Below are 26878 nucleotides of genomic sequence, written 5' to 3'. Positions count from 1 at the left end.
CTGACTCAGCCACAGTCTAATTATTGATGGCCACACCCACTGCCTCAGGGCCTTTGCATTCAGTGTGTCCTCTGCTTAGATCACTCTTCCTCCAGAAATCCACACAGTTGCCTTTCTCACCTCCATGAGGTCTGCTTTATGTAATTTTATCATGCAGGCCCTCCCTATAACCCTGTTGCAAAGAATAATTCCATCTTCTCTTTGTGCTACCCATAACTTCTTCCTTTTTCTCCATGGTACTGCTCACTGTCTGATATACTGCTTATTTTACTTGTTTGTCTCCCCTATTAGAAAATGAGTTCTATGAGAGCACAGATTTTTCTAGGGCCTAGAAGAGTACCCCATAGTGGTACTCCAGTATTATTTAAATGAATGATAGCTACATTTGTCGAGTGCTTACCATATGCTAGGCACTGTTCTAAACACTTTACCTTTTATAGCTGGGGAGATAGGCACAGAAAGGTTGAGTCAGGCTACCGGTAAATCTACAAAGTGTAGAAGATGCCTGGGTCACAGGTAAAGGTAGCACCTCTGAATTAGGTTCTCCAGAGAAACAGGACCAATAGGGATAGGGTGGGGGTATGTCAATATATGAATAGAGTGACTAATTTTAAGGTATGGGCTCATATGATTATGGGGGCTGGCAAGTAGTAAATCTGTAGGACAGGCAGACTGGCTGGAGACCCAAGGAAGACTTGATGTGGCAGTCTTGAATCTGAAGGCTGTCTGGAGGCAGAATTTCTTCTTTTTGGGGCGGGGGGGATATTGGGTCTTTTCTCTGAAGACCTTCAACTGATTCGACAAGACTCACCTACATCATGGAAGGTAGTCTGCTTTACTCAAAGTCTGATGTAAATGTTAACACATCTAAAAATACCTTCACAGTTACATTTAGATGGGTGTTTGGCCAAGCAACTGGGTACTGTAGCCCAGCCCAGTTGCCACACGAAATTAACCGTCACAGCCTATGAGGAGGAGGTGTTGTATGTTGATCAGGCTGATCTTGCTCCCTTCATCTATGAGATACATCCTACCTGTCCTGATGGGCTGAAGAGAATGGGGGGTGGGGGGAGCAATCCCAGAGTCTGTGGTCCTCAGGAGCTTCCAATCCCAGCGGGAGTTCTCTGACTTGAAGATCACCCAAGCCCTAGGGGGTTCTCTTCCTCCTGTGCACGGCCAGCTGAGTGAGGGAGCTCTAGCTTATCACCTCTCCTCACCTTTGTCTCCGCAGAAGCCTAGTCTTCTAGATAATGTGTCTAGATATGTGTCAATCCCATAAGAGTGGAATGGGCCTTGGTCACACCTAGGTTATAGAGCAATTGCATCTGCTGAGTTGGGGTCCCAGGCCTGTTACCCCTGTTCTAGGCTGAGGTGAGGAGGGCAGGCCTGGGCCTACGGCAGCCAGCAGCCCATGGAGACCGCTCCTTGTTCCTGGCACAGCTTCTACAAATGCGAGCTGTGTGAATGCTGGCCTGAGGCATGTGAAGACGGTGGTCCAAGTCCGGTGTCTGTCCTCATGACCGAGCAAGCCACCTAATATCTCTGAGCCTCAGTCACCAAATTGGTAACAACAGATGATAATGCCAAACTGGCCTGTTTTGATGATAGTTAAATGGGCCTCTGCCTGTTTGTCTGCCATTGTGCTAAGGCCAGAGCCATGAGGACTGCATCAAGTGTAGGTAAGTCTAGTGTAGATCCAGAGAAACTGTAGGTCCACACTGGCCTCAATGCTCGAAGACTGACAGGGTGCAGAGGGCCTCATTCTGAGCCAGTGGGGGCAGCCTGCCCACTGCCAGAAAAAGCCAGAGCCCTCTCTAAGAGCCAGAGCCTGAGTTTTCCTATGATGCTTGTTCCTGCATGGTGGTCTGGGTCCCACACAAACCTTCATGGGCCACCATGTTCTCAGGGTTCATCCTAAGTGCTCCTCAGATCTGGCAGCCATCACCGTTCAGCATGAGCATCCAAGGGCCACTTGGATGGGCCTGAGTCCCTGTGGTGGATGCTATACTCAGCCATGATGCAAGAGGAATGGCAGGGAGGCCAGGGGCATCCTGCTTTTCTAAGTTGTCACAGTAACAGCACACACACATAGGGGTTTGTTTCACGGTACAGCACTCCCCTTTCTCTACCACACCTTCCACTGCCACCCCAAGGGGATTGCTTTAAAAGTCCTGGACGTGTGTTTGCGCAAGTGAGTATGTGTACACACGCACGTCTATAGATCACACCATAGGCATTTTGTTCTCCAGCTTTATTCCTTAACATCTCCCCTTTTTAGGTCCTGTCCACACATACACCGATTTTTTTTTTTATTATATACTACTTTTCATCCTATTTCTCCACTTAAAATATTTCTACCATTGTCATAATTATTACTGTAATGTCCACATCACTTATGGCCTTTTGGAATGTACCATAACTAACTACACCCTCTATGCCATGAAATATCTTTGGGTGTATCTTGTTGCTTCTGTGGGATTATTTCCTCAGAATTCATTTTTAGGGTCCACATGTTGTGTTAAAGGGTGTAAGCATTTCTGTTACTCTTCAGACTTATTTCTCTCTTAAACGGTTGTATCAATTTACCATGCCATGAAGAATGCTTTTTTTTTTTTCTTTTTTGGAGGTGCAGGGAGATTACTATTTAAACACCATTGGAGAGATGGGTATGGAGAAGAGTCAGGAAAAAGACCTGTTCACAGTGGCTGGGGAACATGACGGGTTTTCTCTGTCTCCTCAGCACAACCAGCTCCACAGCCAGTAGCTGCGACACGGAGTTCACTAAAGAAGATGAGCAAAGGCTGAAGGATTACATCCAGCAGCTCAAGAATGACAGGGCCGCAGTCAAGCTGACCATGCTGGAGCTGGAGAGCATCCACATCGATCCCCTCAGCTATGATGTTAAGCCCCGGGGGGACAGCCAGCGTCTGGATCTGGAAAATGCCGTGCTAATGCAGGAACTGATGGCCATGAAGGTACCGTGGGGGTGGGGCCCCCTGGAACCCTGTGCCCATTTGCTTCCATGTCATCAGGGGGAGACAAGAAAAGGCCCTCTGAAAGCAGGTCCACGATGATGACATATCAACCCTGTCTAGGTTCAGTCACCTCCCTCTGGAGGACAGCCAGAGCCTCATTTGTAGGCAGGAATAGTATCAGTGTGCCTGGGGTCACTTGAGCTGGATATGTCCCTAGAGGGGTCAGCTGAACTCAGGAGAATGCCTAGGGGTGTCCCAGCTCAGCTTTGGAACACCTCATTCTCCAAGAGAAGCCAGATGAGATCCCTCCAGGTTGGCCTGTGTCCACATAAAAGGACCCCTAATCTCCAGAAGCTTATGGTGCTTCTTGGGTTGAGGCTAATGTTAATGTGGAGTGGGAGAGGATAGGGCAAGGGCCGGTGCATAACTTAGACCAGAGCCCCAGTTTCCTGACGCCCTTGTCCCTTTGGTGCCATGGGTAGCCTGCTTGTATCATTCTGCTCTCTGGTGAAGTTTCCCAGCGCTGTTCAGGTCAGTGTTTCTGACAAGATCTTGGGCTGTTTGCCCAGCTGGCTGAGTTATCTGCTGGCATCTTTAGAGCAGGGGGAGCTCTCTTGGAAAGCTGGTGCCCCTCATTGAGAAGTGGTTAAACTGCCATCCCTTCAGCAGCACACACTCTGCATGTTTCCGGCCAGGGGTGCCAAGCACTTGGCCTTACTCTCCTGAGTGCTTTCTCTGAAGACTGCTGTGGTGCCATAAGACTGTATCTGGTGTCTGTTCCCAATTCAGGCCAAGAGTTTGCAAACCCTTGGAATTTCCAGAGTGTCTTTGTTATGCTAAGGAGGCAGGCCCCCTGGAAGCTGCAATACCAGGGCTGTCCCTGGAAGGATCTAGCATGTGATTATAGAGTTGGGATTTCCAGCCCCTTGACCCCCGGTGAGGGTAGGGAGTGCTGCAGATTGAGTTCCACTGGGTGGCCTGCGATTTCATCAATTGTGCCTAGTCCTGAAACCCCAGTGAAATTCCTCAACACTGAAGCAGAGAAGATCTGCATTCAGCATGCTTCCAGGCACACCCTGTGTGCACCCTTTATGGTAAAACTAGATATAGGTAGTGCTTTCTGGAGTCTAGCAAGTTACTGATCATGAGTGGATTGTGGAAACCTGGTTTTTGGAAGCAGTTGGTGGGAAGTGCAAGTGACCTGGGACAACCCCCTCCCCACCTCACCCGCCCCCAGCACTCATGGCTGGTGTTTGAAGTGAAGGCAGTCGTGGACTCTATCCTTACCTTGTGGGGCCTGGGAGAACTCCAGGAAGTTCAGGTCAGAGTGTGTTGTATTGTATACACCCAATTGGAGTGGAAATGAAGAACCACTTGCCAGGACCGAGCTCCTTTATGGCTGCAACCAGCTCTCTGCTTGTGGCAGAGGTGGGCACTGGTAAGGGCTGCTCCTGCAGGTCTTGGTTCTGCACAGGACTCTGCTGCCAGACCTGCTAACATGGGGAGTCAGGGCCAGGAGCCGTGTTACCAAGCCTGCTCTCCAAACTCCACTCTCCTCTGCACAAAAGTGTGGTTCGCACAGCCTTGGATTCTGCAGTGTCTCTTACTCCCAAGTACTGAGACATGAGGGAGGGGCTCAGGGACAGAAGCCAGCTTAAAACCATAGGCAGGTCCACTGGGCCAGGTAGGTCAAGGAAGTGCTGAATTAATAGCTAGTAACTGGTGTCTCCTGTTGGGACCAACATTGTCCTCAGAAAAGAGCAGGGTCCCCTCTGGTTAGCTCACCTCTGGAGAGCAGAGAGGAGCTGCCAGCTGTGGTCAGCCCAACACACTTGGGTCACTTGCTTAATGTGTCCCTGTCCTCAGCGATTGCTCTGTCTTGAGTCTAACTGAAGCCTGGGAAGACCTTGGGATGTGGCAGTAAATTAGGAATCAGCTTCTTTGCTTCTAAGCTGATTTATCGTGTCCTTCCCACTCAACTCAGACCCTGACTTCTGTTCCCTCTGGGGAATCCTCATGAACCCTTGGCTGATATCTCTGCTCATTGCCCATGAACCAGGCATTGGGTCCATCATCACAGTGCCTTTTTCCCCAATTAGGAGCCCTCTTTGTGGGCCTTTGCACCCCACAGCATGAGCTGTGAAGCTGCCCTTTCGTTATGTGTTCCAAACACGTTTCCTTTGGCCAAAGACTAAGGATTTCCTTTTTATGTTCAAGCCAACATGTTGTGCGATAAATTCCGGGTTACTCTGGCCAAGAAAGACTTTTTTGGTGGAATAAAGGCTCTAATATTCCCTTTGCTATTTGAAAATAAAATGTGTATACATCATAGAAATTATCTAAAAGAGCAGAAATTATAAAAAGCTGGGAGAAAATAACCCATAATATGATCCAGAGGCAGCCATTGCCAGCCATCTGGCTTGGTTCCCTTCCTCTGAGGTTCTTGAAGGATAAACATCAGAGTCCTCTCCCTTCCCTACACAGCATGTTCAAGGGTATGCGCACCATTCCAGGGCCACTAGCAGCAGGTTATGTTGGATTTCACCATTTCACTCTAGGATACAATTGCTGAGACACTCAAGTTTTCTGGGTTTTTCACTTCCTGTACATGAACTTTTTGTCTCTAGACGATCTACTTGGTTGCTTTTCAAATCCACTCTTTTTTGAATAGCCTTTCCTTCTGTTACAACTCTTCTTTCTCTCTTTGTTTTAAAAATTTGTTTTCTAGTGTTTGGCCTGTTATTTCTGGTTCTTATAAAGGTGGATTTTATCTCATCATGATTCATTTCCATTTTCTCTCTGTGTGGGTTGGGAGAACACCAGCTCATCTTCAGTGGAGATTGTATCTTCTACCAAGTCCTCTTGGGTAGTAGATGTCCCTACAGAATAGTTCTGTGTGTGGATCTGTTTGGACCCATGGGTTTCAAAGACTGAGAACTAGTTTCTCTTACATTCTTTGCTTTGGATTCTTGTTTCACATCTTCACATGACAAGTTTGTGGTTCTGGTTCCTCAAAAGAGGCTCTTCCTTTTCCCACCCAGACCTTGAGGGATAAGTTCCCTCACCACATCTCCAGAAAATAAATCTAGTCTTTTACTCTAGGCAGTACTTTGAGAGTCCTGGCTCATGTAGAGGGTCTCTGTTCTGGCACTCAGCCCTGCCCTTAGCACAGGTGCCAAAAGCCCTAGATCCTAGGGCCTTCATCCTGGTCCGACACCTCCATTGGCCTGTACTATGGCCACCTTGCCTTTCCTCTTGGGCAGAGTTCCCCTCTTCATTTCTGGCACCCATGGATTCATTTTTCCTTCTTTTGAGCTTGCATTTATTTATGTTTGTTCTGGGTGTGACTGTCCCCATTAGCTCAGTATGCAGTATTGCCAGAACCTTCAGAATTCTGCTTCTAATGGCAAAAGATGAGAAGGCTCCGGTGTATGGAACCACCTTTCATTCTGGTTTTATAATCTCATCTTTATGAAAGATCTGGAGTCTTCTTTTGAGTAGCCACTGAGCACCTTGCCCTCTGCATGTCTAATGCCCCCTCCCTCTACCCTGATCTGAATATTATAAGCCATAGTGGGTGTCCTCTAGGTATTTCCCCACACTGGAAGGTGAGAACATCTACACTCCAGGTCTGGCTTATCAAGAAGAGTATACTAGGCCCATGGCTTATTACCTCGAAGGATCCATTCAGGGATAACAAGAATCAGTGACCTAGGTGAATCCTTCTCAAGGCTCAGACTCAGTTATAGAAACTCAGTTATAGAGAGTCTATCCCAGAGATAGGTGGGAAGACTGACCTGGCAGTCATGTACTGGTGGAATCACATGACAAGAGTCATGCATGGGCCCACCTTGAGGGAGGGACTGTAGCTTAGTGATTAAGAGCCTGGGCTCTGAGCCATACAGCCTGGGTTCAAACTCTGGCCACCAATTTATGCAGTAATTGCGGGCAGGTGGATTTCTGTCTGTGTGCCTCAGTTTCTCATCCAAGTATGGAGATGCTCATAATATCTATCTCAGGTTGGAAGAATTAAATGAGTTACTTTGTATAAACCTTTAAAGCAGCGTTACATGCTCAGTAAGTGCTGGTGGCTATTGTTTTCTGGCTGCTGGTCCCAAGTAGCATTTCCCTGTTTTGGAGTTACTTGTTTGTCTCCCCAGAAAACTCTAATTTGAGTTCTCTAAGACACTTTGCAAAGCTATCTAATGAGTAGTCACCTCTGAAGGACTCAGTTTCTAGTGATTTTATTTGGGCCTCCTGAGGTAGACAAGAGCTGAGGTGATACCCTGGCTCAGCTGCAGGGTGCCAAGGGTGCCACCAGGGGGCACTGAATATGTGGATTGGTGCCATGGAAAAGGGAAAAGGAGTGGGAATTGGTGGGGAGCTAGCCAGGCCCAGCCTTGTGTGGATGCCCCTCCCTCACAACCTCTTTGACAAGCACAGCCTGTGCGTGCCAGAAGAGTGGTTTCCAGCAAGACTGGTGTGCCCGCTGAGGGGGGTGAGGGGCAGCAGGGGACGTGTGTTCCAGTTACTAGGTTCTTAGAATGAACCAAAAATCTGCTTGCCTGTAACTCCTTCATTCATCTCAGTTCTGGTCTGTAGGATGACAAAGCACATGGCTTTGTCCCCACATCAGTCCTTCAGATGGAAGAGACAGCTGGCTTATTTCCTCCCAGTCATCTTGTCCCGGCTGCAAAGTGGTAACTCCATCGCAGGGCTGGGGGTCACACCCTCAGGGCCCCTTGTCACTCGCCTGCTTTCCCACACCTGGCCCTGCTCTCACAGCGTGGGTGCCTCATACCATGTGTGCTCCGTAGGAGGAGATGGCCGAGCTGAAGGCCCAGCTCTACCTCCTGGAGAAGGAGAAGAAGGCGCTGGAGCTGAAGCTGAGCACGCGGGAGGCCCAGGAGCAGGCCTACCTGGTGCACATCGAGCACCTGAAGTCCGAGGTGGAGGAGCAGAAGGAGCAGCGCATGCGATCCCTCAGTTCCACCAGCAGCGGTGGCAAAGACAAGCCCGGCAAGGTAGGACGAAGGCACGGGGACCCCTGGGGCTCTTCCCACCCAGGGACCGCCACCACCCCTCACTGCCCCACAGCCTCAATTTCCTTATTTGCATGAGGACTACAAGCTATTCTAGATACCTTAAAGAAGGTAACGTTTTGGGTGCAAAAAAACCAAATCCACTTTTTTTTTAACGTTTTATTTATTTTTGAGAGAGTGTAAGCAGGGAGGGGCAGAGAGACAGGGGACAGAGGATCCAAAGCAAGCTCTGCACTGACGGCACAGCACCTGACCAATGCGGGGCTCGAACTTACGAACCATGAGATCACGACCTGAACCAGAGTCAGATGCTTAACCAACTGAGCCACCCACGTGTATGTCAGATCCACGTTTTTAAAAACTTGTACTTTATGTACTAGTGAAAGCATTTTCATATGCCATAGTCTGATGAGTGGAGTGAGGAGTGATCTGTGCTGGTGTCCAGTGGTCTGGTGCCGGGCTGCCTCCTTGGCTCCCCCACCTCGCACAGCAGCCATCGCCTGTTGGTCATGTCTGAACTGATCATTGCTTTTGCTGCCTCCTGTAAATCTCATCTCTGAAGGAGTAGGTACCCCCATTTACATGAGGGAAATGAGGCTCACATGAAGTCAGGGGTCTCACAGCTGATAAGTGGCAGAATCAGGATTTAACCCAGATTTGGCTCACCGTCCTCCCCCCTCTCATCCGTGTTGCCACCTCAGCTTGGCATTTCCGCCGTGGGTGAGGCGGGAAGCCGGAAGCAGCTGAGGCAAATGAGTAGGAAGGCAAGCACTGGATCACGTAGAGAGTGTCACAGAGTGTGGGCGGTCAGGTGGTGTCATCTCTCAAACTCGCATTCCCATGAGCCCAGAAGTCTTTTTCTCTAGAATCCAAGCTCATTCCATCATACTGTATCTCAGAATTATTCCAAATAGTGCATTGGAGAAAAAAATACTCTGGACCCTAAAGAATTACATCCCTCACCCCAGGGTAGTGAACCTCTGTTTTCTACGTCCTACTTTCTGTTGCTAATAAATGCTAGCTTCTCCAGACCCCAGTTTGTTTCCGGCCCAGGACATGGAGACATATGTTGACTTGCCAGTCTAATGAATGGCATCTCACAGCCCAAATGGAGGGGTGTCCCTGAGAGAGTTAGTACCTGGAAAGGAAGCAGCTTGCTGATTGGTGTGGCAGTGAATGGTCCCTGCCTAAACAACTAAGAACTTTGGAGCATGCTTCACAAAGGGCCACCACTACACTCTGCCCACCTCTCACCTAAGAAGGGAGCAAAGGGAGTTCATGGCCGTGGCACCCGGCTGGGCCACCTCTCCCAAGACCTGGCTGTTTTCCAGTCATCCCTTCATGGGATAGATGTGAGTGGGTCCTGATGGGGACTGGAGGCAGTTTCAGGGGTTTACATTCCAGAGAGGGACACAGGTGATCGTCACACGGTGACCTAAGGCTGAGGATCAATTCCCAGTGCGATGGAAGGGCACAGACACAACACGGAACCCAGATGTGGAGATTTGGGACAGGTTTCCTGAACTGGGACCCAGTGGACAGTGGGCGCTAACTTGAGGAAGAGGGCTGGGGCGGAGAGGTCGGTCCACTGTAAAGTCAACGGAACACCAAGGATAAAGACCCCCAGGGGGAAGAGGATTTGATTTGGCTGAAGCCTACTGTGCTGTCCTGAGGACAGTGAGAAATCACTGGAAGCTTTGCAGTAGGGTGTGATGTACACAGGCTGAGCTTAGGGAAGGTCACTGTGTGGATGCCCCAGGAAACCATCTGCCCAGTGCCTGGGGAGTCGAGCCTGGGGAGGGCAGCGGCCTGTGAAGAGTTTCATATAGTAATATCTGGGGCTCAAGAAAATGGGGTTTCCTATTCTGTGTCAACACCTTAAAAATCTTTGTAGAGCCGTTTGAGTTTGTCACCAGTCACTTCGGGACAGAGCTGACAGAGCTCCAGTGTTCGCCTATGTGTTCTTAGGGTGTTGTGGAAATGGACTTAGCGCATTCTTGCCAGAAGGCCCATGAGCTGAGCATTTCCTCCTAGTTCTTGGTGTTTATTTTGACTGAGGCAAGCGCTATATTTTGTGGAATGGCTTCAAAGTACAGAAACCGGACACAAAAAGGCCAGATGGTTTTATTTTTAATTTTCTTTCTTTCTTTTTTTTTTTTTTTTTCTTACATTGGAGTAAGAAGCTTTATCCAACAGTACCTTGTGTTGTTCAGGTAATGAAATTATTGTAAGCTGATTATCTTGTCTTTCAAATATTAGATCCATTTACTATTTCAATGAAATCTCCCTTCTGGGCTATTGATTTGGTCTTGTTTGTCGGTAAATGAGGTGGGCGTTCTATAAGAGGGGTTGCCTAATTGTGAAGAGCCAGAAGTCACTATTTTACAATTTTCAGGTCACACAGACTCCTCTGCAAGTACTTAACTTTGCCGTTTTAGAACTGCAGCGTGAAAGCAGAGAACACGCAGACACAGAGGGGTGTGGGCTGTGTTCCAATAACACTTCATTGATGGGTATTGAAATTTCCTGTAATTTCTACACATCACAAAATACTCTGTTTTTCATGACTTTAAAAATAGAAAACAATGCAGAGTGCCTGAGTGGCTCAGTCGGTTAAGCATCCAACTTTGGCTCAGGTCATGAACTTGTGGTTCGTGGGTTCAAGCCCCACATCAGGCTCTGTGCTGACAGCTCAGAGTCTGGAGCCTGCTTGGGATTCTGTGTCTCCCTGTCTCTCTGCCCCTCCCCCTCTTGGGCTCTGTCTCTCTCTCTCTCGAAAATAAACATTAAAAAAAACAAAAAACTAGAAAACAACGCTTAGACTGCAGGCCTTATAGAAACAGGTGGCAAGCCAGGTTTGGATCTAGAACATCCACGCTGGCTACGTAGGGTGGGTGTTGTGCTTATTCTAAAACTTCTCTCCAGCCAGCAACCTGGGTTCCAAATCTTACTAAGTTGCAGATTTGGAGCGGTTTTTGTTTGGAGCAGTTTTAAGTTGCAGTTTTTGCAGCACTTGTCTCTCTCTCTGCAACAGAGACTAACTACCAAACATGTTCGGTGAGAGGCACCAGGTAATCTTATGAAATGTTCGCGTGGTTGCTGATGCACGAAAAGAGAGGGTGTTGGAATCTCAACAGCTCCCAGGGCTGGTAGATGGAGGCTTGGGTCTGCAGGAGCAAGGTGGAGAGGGGCAGGGAAGGCAGTGCAGGTGGTGGGAATCATTCCGAGGCTGGCGGTGCCACTGCAGAGGCCTTCTGTGTGTGGTCCCTGGGCTGGAGAGTGCTGAGGGGACCCTGTGCCCTCTGGTCATCTGCACTCCTAGTGCCCAAGTCATACTTCGTTGTGGTTCGCCTCCAATCATGATATAACTTTGCTTACGTGCCGTCTCCTGCAACAGACTACAAGCTTTTCATTCTCAAGCCTGGGGTGCAGTAAAGGTCTGCTGAGCAGGTGGTCAGATGAGGGCCTTCCAGGCACTTGGTTATGCAGCTGCTGACCTCTGTCTCCACACAGGAAAGTAGAGTGCTCAGAGGGTGTGATGATTGCTTTGTGAGTAGTCCTAACTCAGTTTAGGATTTAGGAGTTCTGGCTCTTGTGCTTCCTCATCTATAAAACGAGAGGATTGGGTTTAGATGATGCCAAGTTTCCTGTCTAAGGTTAAGATATGAGTGGGGTCACAACTGAAACTAATGTAACATGTTCCAACTATACTTAAATTAAAAAAAAAGGGTGGGGGGGGACAGAGGTGCCCAGGTGGCTCAGTCAGTTAAGCATCTGACTTCGGCTCAGGTCGTGATCTCATGGTTCGTGAGTTCGAGCCCTGTGTTGGGCTCTGTGCTAACAGTGCAGAGCCTGCTTGGGATTCTCTCTCTCCCTCTCTCTCTCTGTTCCTCCCCAACTTGTACTTTCTTTCTCTCAAAATAAATAAACTTAAAAAAAAATTAAAAAGGACAAACATGGAGGGTGCACTTATGTTTTCTTCCTTTTTTCCTGGGTTTTCTAGGTGATGACACTGAACCCAGTAAAGCCCCTAAATCTAGAGAAGATTGGTTTTCTCCCAAGAAGTGGGTTGGGGGAGGGGAGCAAGGAAACTCAGGTGTATTTCCCACTTGTCTTTTACAAGTAACCAGAGGCTTAACCCGGTGGTGAAGAGCACAGACCTAGAGCCAGCTGACCTGGGTTTGCTGCTTCCACCACATCCTAGCTGGTTACTTGGGGGCAACATAACTTCTCTGTGCCTTAGTTTTCTCCTTGGTAAATGAGGATAATGACTGTATCTGCCTCAAAGGGTCACCACGATGATTAAGTGGGAGAACATGTGTGTGGAGTGCTCAGAGAGCACTGGGAGTCCCCCTCGCCCACCGGCCAACCTACAAAGGTCCCAAGAAGTGGGGCAGAGCTACCTTGTGCTTCCAGTGTGTGCTCAGGCTTGACTCCAGGTCTAACCAGAATGTGTTTACTGCCTGCCCCCCTCCCCCCAGGAGTGTGCTGATGCCGCCTCCCCAGCTCTGTCAGTGGCTGAACTGAGGACATCATGTAGCGACAGTGATCTGGCTGCCGAGTTTGCCAATGCCATCCGTCGGTAAGCACCCTTCCCGTGACCCCGGTGAGCAGTTTATTCCGGAAGCAATGGCTTTCTTCTGAGTTCTCTTGGCTGCTCATGTCAGCTCTTTGTGGGTCATTACAGACTGGCCCGGGAAAGAGTATGTGCTGGTATGTCCACTTTTACCCAGGCCTTGGAGGCTCAACATGGAGAAGCCCTGCTGGTGCCAGGCCTCTGGAAAGGGGAGTGGCAGGGGACAGCATATAGGCAGTCATTTCATCAGCAAGTAGAAAATGTCTTTGCTTTTTTGTTGTGCTGTTGTATTGACTAGAATCTTCAGGACAGTGTCAAATGGTGATGATCAAACAGGCATCATCAGGGGGAATACTGCCTTTCAGCATCATTGGCTCTTTCAAGAAGTCTTCATATGTGTATTTATTCAGTCCTGGACATTTTTTTCTCTACTGTTTCAGTGTTTCTACCCCTCCCTTATTCCTCTCTTCCTGTAAGGAGGGTGCTGACTCCTCCAGATCTCTCTCCCAGATCGTAACGTTGCATATTCCCGCCATCCTTTTGCAGCGCTATCCAGTAGGCGTGGAATGCAAGCCACCTAGGAAATTTAACATTTTCTAGTAGCCACAGTCCAAAAGTAAAAAGAAAGCAATAAATCCACTTTATTTAACCTAGTGTATCCAAAATATTTCAACATGTAGAGTATTTTTTTAAAAGATGTATTAAGATAGTTTTCCCTCCCCCTCCTCCTCCTCCTCCTCTTCTTCTTCTTCTTGCTCTTCTCTTTCCTCCTCCTCTTCTCCTTCTTCCTTTTTCTTCACTAAGTCTTCAAATATAGTATCTATTTTACACTCACAGCACATCTCAAATTCAAACCAAGTGTCAAGTGCACAGGAGCTCGCGTAGCCCTTCCGAAGAGGTTCTTCCACTCAGTTTTCCAGCTCACAAATGGATTCTAAGCTACACGCATTGTGTCTGGCTTCCATACTGAGTTTTCCTATTTGGGTGATGAAATCAATAATCTCTTTTTTTATTTGGGTGATGAAAACTATCCTCTCTTTTTTAACAAGATGAGGCTATCTGAGGATATTTATTAGACATATTCTAAGACATTATTTTGTCTGCTGTATTAACTCTGTTTCCTCACACGTAAGTTCTTTTTAGAGTGGAGTTTTGCGACTCTCCGTCTGGGGTCACAAGCCCAACTTCTGGGCTTCCTGTTCTCCTGGCTGAGAACAGCTGTCTGGCTGCATATGTGGCCTGACTGTCTGGTCCCCTCCTGTCCAGATGGCTGGCGCTTCCAGTTGGAGCACCTCAGAATCCCCTCCCTCCTTTTGTAGCAGCTTTTTTTCTCTGTGCATTTTGCGTTGTTTCCCTTTTCAATAAGGAAAAAAATTTGCCTTCCATTTTTTATGATTGCTCATGGTTTCTGGTATACAAAGAGCACTCCTTGCTTTCTTGACATGCTTGAGGACTTTTAAAAAATGGGTTTCCTGTCATTTCTGGGGGACTTGGGGGTCAGAGGGGACGGCTACAGTAGACTTTCAGGCTGCTGTGCTGACCCAGCTGGGGCTGTTTATGTTACAGTGTGGCCTCCAAGCATGGGGCGTGGGGGGGATGGAAGGCTGCCTTGTGGGGAACTTCACTACCCTCCTGATTTACTCACTGTCCCATTTCGTCTCCCCTTCCAAGCCTTAATGGCTCTGTTTTCACATTGCCAGCCCCTCTGGCCATGAGGTGAAATTGTAATTGCTTTGCTTGAGGCGGGAGGAGAAAAGCAGCCCAAGGAAAATGCCCACAACAAATCCTAATGACTTGACTGTGCCAGAAACATGGGATGCGAATCCACTCCCTGCTTCCAACTGGGAGCCATTTGGATATTGTATTCTCAATTTTTCACATTCCCCAAAGCCCCAAGGCCTTTGCTGGCACAGTGAGGATGCAGGTTCTGCTGACTAAACAGAGAGAGACTTCATTTGTTCTGTCAGTCACGACAGGCTTCCAATCACCAGCCGAAAGTTGGTTAGCATGGATTTCTAATCAAGACCCAGATAGATGGAGCCAAGAAAGAACCCACAGGACTACAGGAAAAAGGAAAATAACGTCATTATACTGTAAATATAGCTTAGGAACTGGAATAATCATTTCATGAGGGTATATAACACGAATAACCTGAGAGCTGAGGTTTTGGGGGTGTTTTTATTTTTAAAAATCAAGTGGAGGCTCACATCTTCTTTGAAGCTCTTAAATCACTGCCGAACTAGTGGTGGAAGTTAGCTGAGGGAATCTGCCCTCTATTTTCAGCAATATCTCTCCCTTGGAAGAAGGATGGTTGCAAACAACAAAGTTGTGGGCCCAGGCATCCAGGCTGCACAGAGCGGGGGTAGAGAGGGGCTTGGGAGACGGGCTAAGCAGCGGTCTTTTTTTGAGGAGAAACCTCTCAGGAATGTAGGTGCCTTGCTGGTTCTAGGTCACTGCCCCAGGCAAGTCTCCCTGCCAGCCACCTCGCTGGGTGTCCGCCTCCGTCAGTCCTTCCCTACCCAACCTCCACCCTCTTGGGTCTTCTCCCAACCTTCTGTTTGGAATCAAACCAAGACTCCAAACAATCACACTTTGACTGTGTAACTCCCATCTGGTCTGATTTCGTTCCCTCCACTTGCACGAACATTCACTGTGCTTTACTGGCACTGGCATTACCATAAAACCCCATCTGGATGACCAGGTTTCCAGTCTTGCACAGAAGTTTTCTTATCAGGGCACCTTGTTTTTGCTGTGGTCCACACAAGCTGTGTGCCACGAAACCCTTCTCCCTCTCAGATCCCTCTCTTGCTCTTGGTCCTAGTAAAATGGAAGTGAATGACCTTTCCACCGAAGAAGTGAACTGTAAAAATGCAGTCGAGAATGTATTTTCAGAAATGACTCTCTGTACTTACATGGTGTTTGCGTAGCCTGCCTTCGGGACCTGAGCACAGCTGAGAAGAGAGGCTGTTTCATCTCCATCATATTCTTGGGAGGCAGCGAGGAGCAGGCATTGCTCTCCATGTGATGGGGGTGGGCTGGGGACTAGCAGAGCAAGGCTGAGTAGTTTCCCAAGGTCACACAGGGAGGCAGTGGGACATTTGTGTGCTTTTACCTTCTCTGCTGCCGCCCACCCCCCCACCCCAGCCGTGTGCTGGCAGAAGTGCTAACAGATGAGTGTGAGCTGAGCTCACATGTATGGGCTCACTTGAAGACTGCCCACTGTAGTGTGCATGGTCTGGCCAGAGAGGAACATCTGTGCCTCTGGTACATGACTGTGCACCTGTCTAGCAGATGCTGAGGGCAAATGAAGTGCTGGGGTCCGGGGGGCAAACTTCCTCAAACGCACAGACCCTGGGTTCTGTTGGTTAAAAGGTAGGGATTCTGTGCTCTTCAGTGCTAGATAACAAGAATGGGGCTTGTGACATGGTGACCACCTCAGACGATTGCACATCCACCTGTCACTAGGCCCCCAAGCAGGGCAAGACCCCACCTGGGGAGATCAGGACCTGGCTCCGGCTCCGACACAGCCACCTGCAGAAGCCAGCCACCCTGCTGGGGGCATCTAGTCCCAGGCCCCCGAGGGGCCCTGCTGAGCCCTGTAGGGAACTGGAATCTACCACCTGTGCATGCACGTGTGCCAGATCATTCTGTAAAATGCCACCTAAAGGTGTCATCCACACATGACCGTGGCCACTCTGTCCAGGGACCAGATGTGCCCGACTCATCAAGCAGAGATGCACCTAGACATCCTTTTCTCTCTCTGAGGAGTAACGAGCCCACTGCAGTTTGGAGAAGAGCTGCATATCAGATCCCTGAGAGGAGACATCTAGGGCAGGTGGGCCCCACCTGACTGGTGTGGTCATGAGACACCAGATCTGGGGGACCTGGATGTGTCCCAATTGGGAGTGGAGCTGGCAAGAAGGAGTGGGTGCAGGAGGCAATGTCTCAGAGTTCATCGAGATGGAGCGGGAACCCCTCCTATTCTCTCTGGCCCGTGGGCCTGCCAGTGTGTGTGCAAGTCAGGAGGCAAAGAATTGCAGATGACAGACCTCGACACACCTACCTGCAGGAGTGACACAAGAACCAGGAAAAGATGTTTGAAAGCAAGGTGGCCAGTCATTCAAACTGGAGTTGGTTGAGAACGGGAGAGCTGGCTGGAGAAGGGTGCTGTGCAGGAGCAGATCTGTGAGGAATGGGTCCAAGGAAGGAGACTCTGGAGCACGTGTGTGTGCTCGAGAATGCCGCAGCGGAGTTGGGCGGGGGTCTTTGGGCCTCACCAAGTGACTTTGTGAGATGCAAATCTGATGGTTACCCTGCATCAGCGTTCTGTTGCCATGTAACAAATCATCACAAGCTTAGTGGTTTAAGACCACACCCATTTATTAGCTCGTGTTGTGCATGGGTCAGAAATACCAGGCACAGTATGACCGGCTACTCTCGCTTAGGGCCATGCTCTCCTGAGGCTCTCGGGAAGAATCTGCCTCCAACTCCTTCTGCCTGTTGGCAGGTCAGTTCTTTGTGGCTGTAGGGCTCACCTTGCATTTTCTTGCTGGTTGTTGGCCAGTGATAACTCGACTCCTAGAGGCCTCTGAAATACCTTCTGCACTTCCATTCTGAAAGTCCGCAAGGAGAACCTCCCCACTCATCAAATCCCTTTCCTGCTTTAAATCTTTTCCAGGAAGAGCCCGGCCCCTTTTGAGGGCTCACCTAATTAGGTCAGGTCTACCCAGAATAATCTTCTTATCTTAAAAGATCAGCTGTTTGGGGTCTTAATTACATCTGCAAAAATCTCTCACAGCAGCACCTAGGTTAGTTTTGATTGAATCACTGGTGTGTTGAAGGTGTCTATTCACGCCTGTGATCTTGGAGGCCATTTTAGAATTCTACCCAGTTCTCCTGGTTACTTAAAACCTTCCAGTGACTCACAGTCGTCGGTGTCCAAATTCCTTAGCCAGTGTGATCTGACCCCTGCCTGATTCTCCACCCTCACCTCCTATCATGTGCACCACCACCCCCACCGCCACCCTGAGTCACACCAGACCACTTATTCTCTGTTGTGCCTCTGGGACTTCACTCCTGCTGCTGCTTGTGCCCTCACATCACCTAACCCCATACCCCAAGCACTGAAGTCACTGTGCCTCTACCCTGTCTATAAAATGGGTCTGTTTGGTGTTTTTTGGTTCCTGTGCCCTGAATTTGCTTCTATCACAGAACACATAATTGCTCTGCTTCTCATGTGCCTGGTTCCAACCTCCCCTCCCCCTGTTTCACCTGCCACCCCTTGCAGAAGGAGAGTCCCTTTTGGGCAGGGATCATGGCTTACTCACCCAGGTATATGACCTCAACTCGGATGCCTTTGTTCCTTCTAAATGGTCCCTAAATTCTCTCAGCCTCATTTCTCTCTGCTAGAGAGAAAATGCTAGAGCCTCAAAACACAGCATGTCCAGAGGCATCTGTGTGGCTCAGTCAGTTAAGTGTCCAACTCTTGATCTCAGCTCAGGTTGTGATCTCAGTTAGTGAGATAGAGCCCTGTGTGGGGCTCTGCACTGCCAGCATGGAGCCTGCTTGGGATTCTCTCTCCCTCTCTGTCCTTCCCTGGCTTGCACGTGCGTGCTCATGCTCTCTCTAACTAACTTAACAACAACAAAAGTATTAAAAAAAAAACAAACAACGGCATGTCCAAAACAAATTGTAATCTGTTGGCTCCTGCACTTTGAAATTGGCCTCTTCTTCAGAATTCTTACTTATTACAAATTATATTTTTCTAATGATCCAGGATTACAACTTTGAAGTTTCTCTCTCTACCTCCTGTTAGCATAGGTGGTTCTTTCCCTTAAAATCCTAGCCATTCCTGACCATTTGCATTGTCTTCTCCTGAGGTTAGCCCTCGACTCCTCAGGACTCTGGGAGTAGCATCCTGATTGGTCATTCTGCCGTTAGGCTCACCCTGCGTTCTGCCACCAAACATGCCTTTGAGCAGCACACTTCCGATCAGGTTGCTCTGCAGACATCTTCAGTGTCTTGGCATCCGAGATCGTCTGTGTATTAGCTTGCTAGCCCGTTTTCAGGTGTTTCTCCTGTACAGAGTCTGTAGTCCAGGTTCATCTGGACAATCATCTTCCCGGGAGCATCCTCTTCACCTTATGCCCCTGTCTCTCTCAACCTGTGGACCCCACCTCTCATCCCCTCCAGTAGGACACTTACCTTCCTGAAGCTTTCCTATCACCTCCACCGTGTACCTACCTGCTCTTCTCTACGCCCCCACAGGTGCTGACCAGGAGCCTTCTCAGTTCAAAGCCAAGTCCAAGTTGCAAAAATGTGCCCGGCTCTAGAAGTCTTCCAGACTTGTAGGAAGCACGTGTCCGTGAAAGGACAAAAGATGGCGCCAGTTGACCCCTGTTATTAGCAGCTATGGATTAATAATGGCTTTGAGCCATACAAAGAGTAGAATAAATGAAGAGGGAATTAGCTGTGGTCCTTTTTAGAGCAGAAGCCCCCGTGAGCAAAACAGCAGCAGAATCTTCACTATTTTGTCAGTAGGGCCACTATTTTAAACGGTGCTATTTTATTAAACTCGTATCTGCTGATTCTTCGTATTTGGCTGATTTAGAATAGCAATCAGATAACAAAAGTTGTGCTTAGAATTCTGTAGATACACGTGGATCTGCAGGATGTTAATGGGGTACAAAGTGTACCTATGAGTTGATTAGCATGTAAATAACTTGCTGAGCCAGGGCCTCAAAGGGCATAGGTAAAAACCAATGTTCACCTCACACGCGCGCACACACACACACACACACACACACACACACACACACACACACAAACACACACACACCCGTGAGGTGGGCAGAGCTTGGGTAACTGACATTTCTTTTCATTTCTGTCGTCCTCTCCGTCCCCTCCACTCCCAGAGCCCAGATAAAAGGCCTTTCCCCAGATCTCCTAGAAGCAGAGTGCCTTGCAGCCGCAGGTAAAAGCAGTGGCCCACCTGTGGACACATAGCTGCACTTCCTGGGCAAGAAACATGGTCACAGGAAAGTATGGGCCAGAAAAGATGGTTATGCTCATCTTGCTGCCACTCCCAGCAAAATGTAGCCACGCTCCAACGTTAACACCGGCAGAGCGTCATTACCTGGGGCCACCTCCTCCTCAGCGCCACAGGCATGGGCTCTTCTCTAGAGGTCTTTATCCCCCTACCCCATGCCTCCCTTTGTGACCCACAGCGAGATGCTGAAGAGCACAGGCTTGCACACAGACCGTGGGACACATGCCAATTCCACGGGCATACTGGCAAGTCGCTTAAGTGGGTCTCAAGTTCCTCATCTGAAAAACTAGAAGAGTACTAATAGCACTGACCGCCAAGGGTCGTTGTGAGAAGTAAATAATTCCATCTGTGTGAAGGACTTAGAGACTGCTGTTAGCGCTGCCTGGCTTTTCTCAAAGGTCAGTGTAGTTACAGACTCTGATGATGACCATGAGGGAAATAACTAGAGTGAGGTGATACAGTCACTATGGAGATGGGTTTTTTTAATTAAATACAGATTGCAATGAATAGTATGGAGGAAATGACAAGGTACTGTGACGGCATACCTCTGGGACGTATGTTTAGATGGGTAGGCAAGGTGGGCTTTCACAAAGAGGTGACATTTAAGCTGACATGAGAAAGAGGAAAGGTAGCCAAGTGGAAGAAGCACATGTCGAGCAGGGGGAACCTAGTACAGGGTTGTGTGGTGGGAAACAGCATAGTGTGTGCTGGGAACTGAGAGGATTCCAGGCTGCAAGGTGGAGGGTGATACCCAACACTGGGTAGGCAAAGGTCGGGTCAAGCAGGGCCTCTGAGATCAATGTGAGACCGCAGACTTGACTCTAAGTGCAAGTGGAAGGCACTGAAGGACAATAATATGATCTGATTTGTCCTGTTAAAGAATTAGCCAGCGGCTGTGTGAGGACCAGTCCAGAGGGTGCAGAAGTGAAGCAGAGACCCCAGTTAGGAGGCGCTCATGGTCGGCAGTGAGGGCAGCCTGGACCTCTAGGCGGTGGGGCAGAATTTTCACAAGGCTTGGTGGATGGGGATTGCCATTGAGTGGAGGTGGAGGACAAGGAAAGGGAGGAGTTGGGCTGATTCTAGACTGGTGACTGCAGCTGGGCTGTGTTGCTGTCTGCTGACAGGGCAGGAAGGGTGGATTGGAACGATGATCTGGAAGGTTCTGCTCCAGGCATGATAAATAGATGCCTTTTGAGTAGAGATGTCAAATAGACAAGTCCAGAGATCCAAGGAAGGGCCTGGAAATAACAACTTGGAAGCTTCCAGCATGTAGGTCACTTTTAGGAACGTAAATGGGAATGGAGAGAGGCAAGGAAAGAAAGGGTAGGACGCAAAATACGGCCCAAGTCCTAAATACTCGGGGATTTCGAGTCGGGCAGTGAAAGAGGAGTCTGTGCGGAACAGGGAGGGACGGCTGGGACCACACGGTGGAAGGCCGAGTGGGCTCAGGGCTCCCGAGTGAAGGATGAAGGTGTGCGTGCACCAGGAAGAGGGGAAGGGGTAGGCAGCTGAGGTCCTGGGTGACCTGACGAGTAGTGGCAGTGGAGAGGAAGCCTGTTGGGGTTCACAAGTGGAAGGGGAGGGAGAGAGGAACCACATACGCAGACGATTCTCGCTATTGAGTAATTGTGTATAACGAGCAATTACCCAGAGACTGCAGGCCGTGTGGCTGCAGTTCCCCGCGGTTTGGTCTGATCGCAGCCTTGCGGAAGGTCTCCTGACGGCCTCACAGCCTCTCGCCCTGTTGCTTCCCTGGCGCGCCCACCACGTTTGGGTTTGTGATTATAGCGCCCACCGGCCTTTTTGTTTTGGAGACAGCGTACCCCCTCCCTGGTGGCTGGTGAGCCCTCCCCTCCTCCCGGGCATTGCGGCCCTCTCTGGACCACACATGTGCTGCCACTTACAGGTGCTCACATTGAAAAGAAAAACCGCCCCTGGCTCTGTGGTGAGAGGCTCACAGGACCCTCGGGGAGCAGGAAGGACCATCGTTTTGGGTGGAGCAGGGGGCCCTTGACTGAAATGTGTGTGCAGGCAGGTGCCGCAGGCTTGCACAGTGAGAGTGCTACCAAAAAAGAGAGACTTTTCACCTGCCGGGGGAGGCTTGCGTTCCTGAGTCAGGAAACCAGGAAGAAGGCAGGGATGATGTTGTTCTGGGCATTCCGGAAAACACCGTATTGGAGGGGCAGAGGGAGCATGTCGTGTTTAATGTTTACTTTCTTTTCTGTGTGGAGCCAAGAAAGTGGTGTGTTAGCCTCATTATCTTATCTAGACACACTATAAATTCTTTCTCGGCTAAAGGCCAAGAAAAATTTGAACCAGAAACTCGAAGGAACAGGATGTGAATGACTGAAGTTCCAAAATGACTGGAATAAGAACTTCCAGAAACTGAGGAAAGTGGTAGACTTAAGGAAAGTGTGCCCCCCTGCATGTCATATCACATTCAGATCCAGAACCTTCTGAGACCGCGTGAAGTACATCATACATCTGGTGAGGAACACTTAACCTTACCCATTTCGTAAATTTGCTTGGTAGTTAGAATCACCTGGGTGCTCCTGGGCCTCACCCCAAACCTACTGACATGGAATCCAGGGTGACCCCTGGTGCTGTGCTGCAAGCACGTGCCCTGGTCCCCTGGTGACAGAACACAGGTCACAAATGGAAGTCACGTGGGCAATTTAAACTTTATTAGTAGCCACGTTTAAAACTTGAAAAAACAAAAGATGAAATTTACTCTAGTAAAATGTTTAGCTCAATATATCTAAAATATCATTTTAACATATAATCAATATTTTTATTTTTTTTCAATGTTTATTTTTAAGAGAGAGAGCTAGAAGGGGAGGAGCAGAGAGAGAGGGAGACACAAAATCCGAAGCAGGCTCCAGGCTCCGAGTTGTCAGCACAGAGCCCTACGTGTGGCTTGAACTCACGAACCATGAGATCATGACCTGAGCCGAAGTCGGACGCTCAACTGACCAAGCCACCCAGGCACCCCAATATTTTTATTATTTTTAAGTTTATTTAGAGACAGAGAGAATGCATGCACGTGCTCGAGCACGCAAGCAGGGGAGGAGGGATAGGGAAACAGAGAATCCCAAGCAGGCTCACAGATCCCACGAACCATGGGATCATGACCTGAGCCAAAATCAAGAGTTGGACGCTTAACCGACTGAGCCACCCAGGCACCCCAGGATATTTTAAAAGTTGTTGAAATATTTTACGTTTTTTCTTTTTTTTCCCACATCAAGTCTTGAAATTTTGGTGTGTATTTACACTTGCAGCATATCTGGGTTTGGACCAGCCATGCTTCAGGTGCTCAGATGGCTGCGGTGGCTAGTGCTGCCGTACTGGTGGTGTGGATGTAGAGTTGTAGCTGGGGCACAGGGGTGCAAGAGCACCTGTGCTGGGGGTCACACAGACCAAGTTTGGCCACTCACCACTGACAAAATCCAAAGGCAGAGAGGTGAGTGGTAGTGATACAAGAAGGGAATTTACTTGAGTGAGGCCAACACCGGGAAGACGTGAACTGTTGGCTTAAATACTGCCTCCAAGTACTGAAGATACTTCTAGGTTTATGTAGGGAAAATGTGGGACAGAGGTCAGGGGGTGCGTGCAGGGTTTTGCTGGGTCAGGGTAGTCATTGCTTAAGGGGATAGTTTCGGTTCCCATCAGGGGATGCTTTGCCTGCACGTCTTTTGCCTGGGTTCAGAGATAAAATGGAAAGAAAAACTTAATTGGAAAGTGCAGACTAAGGTCAAAATGGAGGTAAAGTCCTCTTTCATGGTCACTTCAAAGTGGTTTAGTATTTCAGTCGACGAGTGACACTTGGAACCATGACTCGTATGACAGGTGTCTGCCTCACTCAAATGAAAACAGGTAAAGTAACCCATGTTTTAGGTTTAGGTTTGAAATTTGGCCTCATCTTTGTATCAGTAAATAAATCAGCATCCTGGTTCTGTCCTGGGATCTGTACAAACAGGTGCACTCTCATCTCCTTCCTGAGGCCCAGGGAGTTCTTAGAGGCAACTCGCAGCTCCCAGTGTGCCCCTGCCCCCCAGGGTTAGGCAGGGCCTCTCCTCTGTCTTCCTGGTCCTGAAAAGCCTGCCAGGTCCGGAAAAATTCCCTCCGGTCCCCCAGGGGCCTGGGTATTGGGGCAAAGGAACCCTTTGTTTTGTGGTGAGCCTGGGATTTCCATATTCTCTAGGCTGGTGGGGCAGGGGTGTGGATGGAATTGGGGTGGGAAAGGGTATCGCTCTGGGCAGTTTTTTTGTTTTGAGTTTATTGAGTTCATGGTGACATTTTAAATTCACTTCATGATTTTTTTTCCCCTTTACACTATTCATCAACTTTAGAACAAAAGACAAAAGAATAGGAACAGTAACAAAAAATGTAGGACAAATAACTCCTTCCCCATTCTTAATAGCCAGAAGGAAGAGGGAGAAATCTTTCCTGTTGTCCTCACATTGCCTCAGCTGACAGAGGGCTGCCTGTCACCACCCTCCATGACACTTCTCACTTCTGCTAGAAAATGGTCCGCTCTCTGCATTACAGTAGTAAATGCAACCAGATCTGAGATCTCCTGGGGGCTGCTAAGGCCCCTAAGACACTCACATTCCTCAGGAATTGCTCTGCAGCCGCCCTGGCTCCAGTTCCCTTAGGGTGGGTGAGAGGATTCACTGAGTAGTCATCGGGATTTAGGGCTGGTTGTTAGGTTTCCTTTAAAAAGATCTTTCCCCCTCCATCCTCACAAAAGCAAGCCTAGATTTTTGTGTCGCAGTTCTTTCATTAGTGAGCTTGTCGGAAAGCCCAACTTGCGCTTAGAGTAACTGGAGGCAGAAACGTAAAAGATATTTGAAAAGCCAGGAAGGGCTAGCCCATCTGTGCACCCTCCCACAGCCCTCCTACAGGAAGCGTTACCACTGAGACTGGTTCTCACACACTTTACAAAAAGCACACAAAAAGTTACAAAAACTTTAAGCAATGCAGAAGTGAGTAAAGTAGAACATGAGAGCCTTCAGTCACCCCTTCTGGGAGTTACCTGTTGTTGAGTGGTGGGTAGCTCTCTGGTCTGTTAAGAGTGTCTGGTCTGGTAGTTAGTGTCTGAGCCGTTCTCGCTCAGATTTTTAGTTGTCTTTGCAAAACTGGCATCCAGTAGAACTTGTCCTTTTCACTTGACGATATATCAGATACCTTTCCATGCCAGTGCACGATGATCTGCATTTTTAACAAATAGTTGCAGGGCATTTCAATAGAACCAGTATACCTTGATGAACTTAGCCAGTCCCCTGGTTGGTCCCCATTCTTAGCTGTTGTAACCAGTACTGAAGTGAGTCCAGCTGTAATCTCATGTGTCTTTAGGCACCTACATGTGCTGTAAGAATAATTCCTTGAAATCAGGTTGTCTACTCAAGGAGTATGTTCACTTTTTATTTTGCTACATGCTTCCAAATTGTCTTACAGAACAGTTGTGCTCATGTACATTTGTCATCCACTCATGCATCATTTTTAGAGGAATTTCTTCTGTAAATCCTGGTTTCTCATTATGCTCCAAGGAATCTGATACCTTCAGTGAGTTGTTATGAAGCTATTTTAACAACTTTCGTCCCGGAGAAGCTGTCACCCAGGCATGGTGCTGGGTACCACCAGAGTATGTTTGAGTAAGGTCTTTGCCACCGTAGAGCCTACACGCTAATGGGGGAACCTGGTGAGTGAATTCAAATAAACCATATCAGATGGTGCTGCATGTGACACTTAGGACTATGTGGTAACACTGTGCCTCTTGAGGGAAGGTCTCATTAATGCTTCCCTGCCCAGGTCTCACGCTCTTGAGGAAATCACAGGAAGGCAATATGCACATTGGACACCAGAAACCTCCCATAACTGAACCCTAAGTCAATTACTTTGAGTTCCTCTAGCAGGAAAGAGCCCAAGGAACTTGAAACCATGGGGCAGGGGGTTTTCAAAGTGCAAATCTAATTTAAGTACTTTAAAGGGGGAACAAGGACCTTTAAAATGAGAATATTGATTTCCACTCCATCAGTACTGCTTTTTGTGTTTCTGCAAAAGTAGTACATGTTGATTTCACAAGTACAAGGGACTTGTCCAGGGTAGGCAGCCCAGACCAGAGGTTTTGTACTCAAATCAGGGTGATTCAAGAGATGCTTCAGCACACTTGGAAAAGAGGAGTGTGGGCCCCAGATAAGGTTTTGTGGTCAAGCTGTACTTGTGGCTGAGCATTTGGTATGCCCAAGCAGAAACTTCTAGACTGGCTTACTTCCCATAGCTGGAAGGCTACAACCTCCCGCCTTATTCCTTTGTGACACAAGACGGAGAGCTGAGATCTCTAAGGGGCTCTTCTCATTAAAGAGAGCAGTGCTGAGATGTTCTGGTTCTGCTGAGCGGAAGGTGAACTCTTGAGCCCTCTAGTAACTTCCTCTTCATACCTGCCTTTTGACTTTACAAGCTAAACCTTCCTCTCTGCCACCACTTGCAGGGTAATAGCCACCACCCCCATCATGTCAAGTTACTCAAGGCGTGCTCTGTCTCTCCTTTGATACAGAGAAAAGAAGTTAAAGGCCAGAGTGCAAGAGCTGGTGAGCGCCTTGGAAAGACTCACCAAGAGCAGTGAAATCCGACACCAGCAATCAGCAGAGTTCGTGAATGACCTAAAGCGAGCCAACAGGTAAAGTCTCCATTTGTGGATTCTCAAGGGTGCCTGGACTCCCACACCAGGGAGGGCAGCTCCATAATTACTAGAAACCAGTACTGGAATGAAAAGTCCTCACCTGCCCTCCCCCACTCCCCCAGCCTGGTCTTCCCTAGAGCATTACATAGTGTTATGTATGTTACATAGATGACTGTTACATAGATGACTAAGAAATACTCAGTAAAGGCCTGTCCTTGGGCCACATGTTTGGGAAATACAGCACACTGTGGTCCCCTTAACAACTAACACAGTAAAGGTTCTGAGAAGTCCTACAATGAAAAGATATGTTTGTGTTTAAGCCAACGTCTTCCAAACAAAATTGGCTACAGAACCTTTCTTGAGCATTTATTTTGTATTTATTTGTCTTAAGTAAACTCTGCCCCTGACGTGGGGCTTGAACTCACGACTCCAAGATGGAGACGCTCACTCTACCAACAGAGCCAGCCAGGCACCCCTATTTGAGCAACACTTAATATCTGGTGGAACACTTTACAGAGTACTGCTCTAAGGCAGCAGTCTCAAACTTTTTGGGCT

General features: G+C 48.5%; 1 protein-coding gene across 2 annotated transcripts in view; it reads left to right on the top strand.

The window, feature by feature from the left end:
- Positions 1–26878, top strand: part of MCC (MCC regulator of WNT signaling pathway) — a 273066-nt gene that overhangs the window by 240263 nt on the left and 5925 nt on the right. For both annotated transcript variants that reach the window (XM_007085543.2, XM_042991359.1), the window contains 4 exons: positions 2741–2975; positions 7793–7999; positions 12499–12599; positions 26198–26320. In XM_007085543.2, coding sequence (XP_007085605.2) covers positions 2741–2975; positions 7793–7999; positions 12499–12599; positions 26198–26320 — 666 coding nt within the window. The remainder of the gene's footprint in view (positions 1–2740; positions 2976–7792; positions 8000–12498; positions 12600–26197; positions 26321–26878) is intronic.

Source organism: Panthera tigris, chromosome A1, assembly GCF_018350195.1.
Source record: "Panthera tigris isolate Pti1 chromosome A1, P.tigris_Pti1_mat1.1, whole genome shotgun sequence".
Taxonomy (NCBI): domain Eukaryota; kingdom Metazoa; phylum Chordata; class Mammalia; order Carnivora; family Felidae; genus Panthera; species Panthera tigris.
Note: the sequence above shows the minus strand (reverse complement) of the source record. Positions and strands in the feature narration are given on the sequence as shown.